The 5,888-nt window shown below is 55.5% G+C and overlaps 1 protein-coding gene across 1 annotated transcript in view; it reads left to right on the top strand.

Annotated features, from left to right (window-relative positions):
- The window catches only part of PLEKHM1 (pleckstrin homology and RUN domain containing M1), a 42,391-nt gene that overhangs the window by 31,952 nt on the left and 4,551 nt on the right, over positions 1 to 5,888 (top strand). Inside the window, exons 7-8 of the mRNA XM_007455145.1 lie at positions 732 to 877; positions 4,064 to 4,257. Of these exons, the coding sequence (XP_007455207.1) occupies positions 732 to 877; positions 4,064 to 4,257 (340 nt within the window). The remainder of the gene's footprint in view (positions 1 to 731; positions 878 to 4,063; positions 4,258 to 5,888) is intronic.

Genomic DNA, 5,888 nt, shown 5'->3' with positions numbered 1-5,888 from the left:
CCCTGTAGGAGGCAGGGCCTGTGCTCAGGATTCGAGCCAGGCCTTTGTTGTGCCCTGGGCACACCCCACTCCCGGTTCCCCCACCTTCCCCTGCCCCACTGTGGAGGGCCCTCCAGCAGAGGGACTGAAGCTGGCCCTGAACCACTGTCCCGAGGTATCAGGCAGCTGTGGCTTCCAGCTGGCACCAGGCCATGTCCAGACAGCCCTGTCTCTGGCTGGCTTCCCCACCCACTCCCTGTGGCCAGCCCCATGTCCCCAGCTCCTGCCCTGCTTGCTGAGACCCTGACTCCGTGGCTTCCATTTCTGGGCCGCCATGGATGAGCGGACCTAGAGGAGGCTGGCATTGTGCAAGCAGTGAAGAGAGGCAGCTGGGAATAAGAGAATGAGGGCTCTACACCAGCCCCACCCAAGTCTGACTCCAGCTGTGCCACTCAATCGTTGTGTGACTGGGCAGGTTTCCTGACCTCTCTGTGCATCAGCTTCTTCAGCTGTGAAATGCCGCTGATAATTCTTAACAGTGTTTTGTCGTAAAGATTAATTAATTAATAGGGTTGATTCTGACTGGTGGGAATATGAGCGGTGGTGGGTTTCACCTTCGTACTCTCCTTTTTAATCTTTCTATGGATACTTTCCTTAGATAGCGGGCCCTTTCTGCCTTGGCCGCTTCCCTGTCACTCAGGAGCTGACTCCGTCCCCACCGCTGCTCACCCTCTCCCTGTTCGTCTCCCCAGGCTGCTCCCGGCAGATCGGCTTCTCGTTTGTACGGCCCAAGCTCTGTGCCTTCTCTGGCCTCTATTACTGTGACATCTGCCATCAAGACGATGCCTCAGTGATCCCGGCCAGGATCATCCACAACTGGGACCTCACCAAGCGCCCGGTAAGTCTGGAGCCCTGCCGTGGCCGCACAGGGCTGCCGAGTGACAGAGGAGGGGTCGCTCCTCTTTGTGGCTGCTGTTCATATGTTTGGGGGAGTTTGGCTCTAGGGAAGCCCGGGTCACTAGTTCAGGCCCCATGATGTGGGGGAGTTGACCAAGAAAGTAACTGGGTGCTGGTCTCCAGCCCCTGGACAGAGCTCTGTCAGTGCCTACCTTGGTCCTCAGGTGGGAATCTGAGGATGGTTTGCTGCAGCTCCCCATGGATACAGATAAAACTGTTTAAAGCACCAACAACTAGATACATAGATGGAAATGATAGATAGGATAGATTAGATATAGATGGTTGGGTGGATGGGTTAGGTGGGTAGATGCGTGCATGGATGGATGGGTAGATCGGTGGGTAGATGTGGATGAGTGGATGGAAGGATGAGTGGGTGGATGGATGGATGGGTGGGTAGGTGGATGGTTGGGTAGGTAGGTGGATGGATGGGTGGGTGGGGGGGTGGGTGGGTGGATGGATGGATGGGCTAGCCAGCTGGCTGCACTTTCCCTGGGAGCATTTTTCCATGTTACATATACATCTACTTTTTTTTTTTTCACCGTTCTAAATCATCTTTATTCGGTTGTTTAGCCTTTCTTCCCCACCCCCAAGATTACAAGCTCCTGCATCTACTTTTTGTAAAGTTTGGGATCATACTGGACTCATACTGCTTTATAACATGCTTTGTTTAGTTAGTATTACATCTTGGGTACTTTTTTATGTTCACCAAATGCTTCTGCATAAGATGTATTCTATGATCTTTCAGATTTTCCTCTTAGGCTGAGCTTACCCACTTACACAGCTGTGTTACCATGAGCAAACTATTTAACTTCAGTTTCCTCATCTGTAAAGGGGGATTAATAACAGTGTCTGTCCCCAGGCTGTGTGAAGACTAAAAGAGACAGTACCCACCAGTCACTTAGATGGTGCCTTACATTAGTGCCCTGAGGCCTCACCTTCTGCCCCTAATTTGCTTGAGGGTCTGCCTCAAGGGGCTCAAACTTGGCTTTCTTCCAAAGGCACAGATTTCTGCTAAGACAAGACACAGAAACACCGGGAAGAGGTTGGTTGCTTCTCTCAAGACCCAGGCCTGCCGGCCGTGCTGTCTCATTATGTGGAGGTGTCTTCACATGTCCCCATCAGAGTCCAGGGAACATGGTTCTCAGAGCCCGCACCACCCTGACCTCCACCCCACTGGGGGTGAGAACCTTCCAAAGACATTAGCTTCCCTTTGGCTTTTTGATTGGTTACCTCATCCCCACCCCTGCCCTCAATGTTAAGTGTTTAACTAACTACATGGAGAAAATTAAACCCTCAATATCACCACAGATGCAAAGAACCCTCTGCCCATAAAACACCCTCACTGTTTACAACACCCAGATACCTCTGTTGAGCCGCCGCCTTTTCACTGCTGTAATTTTGGTGCCACTTCCTTTTTCCAGCTGGAGAATTCTAACACTTCCCTTGGCATGCCTGAGGTCAGGAAATATCCAGCTCTCTCAAAGATCCCGGGCTTGGGAAGGACACAAAAATTCACACTAGAAAGTGGCCGATCGGCGGGTTAAGGGCCCTTTGTCCACTGTTACCACTCTGGCTGACCCACTTGTGCAAGGTCCGGCTGGCACTACTTGGCAGGATGTCAGCCCAGGCCTGGGGCTTCTCTCTTTGTCTGTCTCCTCCACACTCACGGGGGAGGAACAGTCCCTGGGGAGCTCAAAGCCCATGCCTGTCAGCAGCACTTGGCAGTTTTCAGCACACATTCCTGAACAGCAATTTGACCCGAGTCACGGACTCACCAGGCTTTTGCCGTTGGGCTGCCTATTGGCTGGGGGCTGGTTCCTCAGGGCTCTGGGAAATGGGAAAAGATGGAGTTGTCAGCTGCTGCGGGAGGCGAGAGATGCTGGTGAAGCTGGTGGAGCAGCCCCCAGCCTAACAGTCTCCTGAGGGCCCTATTAGCATCCCCCTGAGCCAGGGGACAGACACCAGGACCACACAGCCACTCACAGAGTCTGATGGCAGCTCCCCTTTACTGAGGATATGCTTACATGGATTTTCTTTTCATCTAAGCTCAAAATTATCCTATGAGGTAGGTGCTTTTATTTTCCCCATTTTACAGATGAGGAAACTGAGTCACAGAGAGGTTAAGTAAGTTTCATAAGGTCATACAGCTGGGAAGGGGTGAACCAGGAGCCAAAGCCTGACTCCTAAGCACTGCAGGGTGGTTGACGGTGGAGAACATCTCAGCTCCTCCATCCTTATCACGGCAAGGAGGAGGCTGCAGGGGAGAGGGGCTCCTCTTTAGCACGTGAGGCAGCCAAGTGTGCAGAGACAGCACCTCGGTTTAGACCCGGGCTCTGCTTTCTTCTGGTGGCTTGGGTAAGCCACTTTAGCTTCTCTGAGTCTCAGTTTCCTCATGTGTAAAATGGGGATGATGACACCTTCCCTTCTGGGTTGTTGTGAGGATGTGGTCGAGGTCCTTAGCCCAGCGTCTGGCAAACAGTAGGTGCTCAGTAGTTGGCTTTGGCATCAGGGTCAGGGCTGAGGGTAGAACCTTCAAAATCCTATCACGTGGGAGAGGCCCAGATTGATCACTCAAATCCACATGGAGACTTGGGGGGCCCTGGTTGGTGCTGCTGGCAGGGGTGGAGGGAGCTCAGGAAACCTCTAGTTAAGCTGTGTCTGATCCGTAGCTTACTGTGGTTGGAGCCTGACTCACACCCGTCACCTGGTTCCTGAGTCGGCGTGGGGTAGTGCCTGTTTCCTTTTGGCAGGAAGATGGGGGGCAGGGACGACAGGAAATAGTGGGAAGGATCTGTGAGGCCCAGGAGGAGAGGCGTGTTGACCGGAGCAGCCCCTCCTCCGTCCCAGCACTGTCAGGAGGGGCAGCGGCTGGTGTCAAGGGGGAAGAGTGGGTTTGGAATTCAGATAAACTGGGTTCACATCATGACTTGTGCGAGCTGTGGACCTTGGCCAAGTCACTTCCTCTCTCTGAACCTCAGTTTCCTCATCCGTAAAATGAAGATGGTACCACTTCCCTCAGCAGGTGGCGGGAGGCGTGAGCGAGTGAGTAGGTAACACAGTGCCTGGCCCTCAGGTGCTCACCAAATGGCCCTCCTGTCTCACCCTCGCTGCCTGGTGGTGTCCCCAGGTCTGCAGGCAGGCCCTGAAGTTCCTGACGCGGATCCGGGCCCAGCCCCTCATCAACCTGCAGCTGGTGAATGCATCTCTGTATGAGCACGTGGAGCGGATGCACCTCATCGGTAGGAGCCGGGAGCAGCTGAAGCTCCTGGGGGATTACCTGGGCCTGTGCCGAAGCGGAGCCCTGAAGGAGTTGAGCAAGAGGTGAGCACCCTGAGCGTGCATGGACACGCACACGCGCACGTGCACACACACGCACGCACACACAAATACACACACACACGCACGCACACACACACATACACACACGGGGTCAGTGCAAATGCAGCTTCTTGGGAGAAATGCCAGGGCTGGGTGGAGAACTCCTTCCCTTTGCATTTAGGAGTGGCTTTTATTTGTGCTTGTATTTGTTGATTCATTCGTTTGACAAATATTTACTGAGAACATGCTCAGGGTCCATCACTGGGCTTGGGGCATGGGCCCCAGTGCTGAGCAAGGTGGACCTGGGTCCTGCCTGGCAGGTGAGTAAGGTAGCAGCTGCCACCAAGGGTGAGGGCTGGAGGAAAGAGTCGGATGCCCTGGAAGTCCTACTAGAGGGGCGGGGGATCTAACCCAGACCGGAGGAGGGCGGAGTGGGGAAGGCTCCCTGGAGGAACTGACATCCAAGGTGAGACCTGCCAAACGAGTGGGAAAGCGAGGAGACGCAGGAAAGACTGTTCCAGATAGAAGGAGTGGTGTGCTCAGGCTGTAAATGAAGACCCCATGCGTGGAAAGAACAGGCAGAACTGTCGGGGGGTGAGGAGGGAAGTAGGGATGTGGTGAGAGGAGGCTGGAGAGGTGAGAAGGGCTGTGTCGCCCTGGCTCCTCTGGTTCCTGCCAGCTGTTCACCCCGTGCGGCTTGGCTTTGCTGCTGTGGCAGCATGCGTCCCCAAATCCTCGCAAGAGGACAGGTTTGCGTGGGACCCTTAGGATGCCCTTCAAGAAGCTTCTGGGTACCCAGGGCCTGAGGGGGACCTTCAGTGCTCAGTTGGGGCTGAGGGGTGACACCTTCTGTGGGGCCCTAGGAGGGCAGAGCTGCTGCTGGCTGCTCAGTTGGGCTTTGCTGGGTTTCTGAGGTCTTGGAGCGGCTCACAAGTCCCTCCACTTTCCCCCTGCAGCCACCCCTCCCGACAGCGCTGGCCCAGAGACCGCCTGTCTGACGGGCTCCCTGCTCAGTCCTGGTGCCCGTCAGGGCAGCGCAGGGAGAGACTGCTGCGGGGAGCCCCTCTCCTAGGCAGAGAACAGAGGCTGGCCCCTCCCAGGCTCCCAGAGCAGCTGGCTTAGCCCTGGTCTCCTCCGCAGGCCCCAGAAGAACAGAAAGCCCTTTGGGGGCCACCATGAGGGACTTAGAAGGCTGCTTCTGGGGAGGCTCTTTCTGTCTCCATCATCAGCTGAGTGCCTGGGTCCCTACTCACTCCCATCCTTTCTGAGATTCCAGAACCCAGGGCTCCAAAGTCTGCCCTCCTGCCCCCCTGTCCAGGGTGGTAAAAGCTCAGGTCAAGTGGGACCCTGTCACCCTCCCCAGTCCAGGGTTCTCTGCAGACCTGAGAAGATCAGGTGCCTGTAGGGTGGGTCCTAGGTGCTGGCCTCACTCACCCATCCCTGCCGTGCTGAGATTGTTTGGTCAGCAGCCTTACTGGCCTGTGCGGGCTGCCCTGCCTGGGCACTGGGGACAGTCCTACCTCTTTCTCTGTGGCCCTGCTGTTCCCATCCTTGGGCGGCAGTGCTGCACACGGTGCTCAGGGCCAGGCCTGTGGAAGTCCCATTTCAGAAGCAGCGTGGGGCGGGGGAAAGAG

This window comes from Lipotes vexillifer, unplaced genomic scaffold (genome assembly GCF_000442215.2).
Source record: "Lipotes vexillifer unplaced genomic scaffold, Lipotes_vexillifer_v1.1 scaffold1639, whole genome shotgun sequence".
Lineage (NCBI taxonomy): Eukaryota > Metazoa > Chordata > Mammalia > Artiodactyla > Lipotidae > Lipotes > Lipotes vexillifer.
This window is presented reverse-complemented; position numbering and strand designations above follow the sequence as displayed.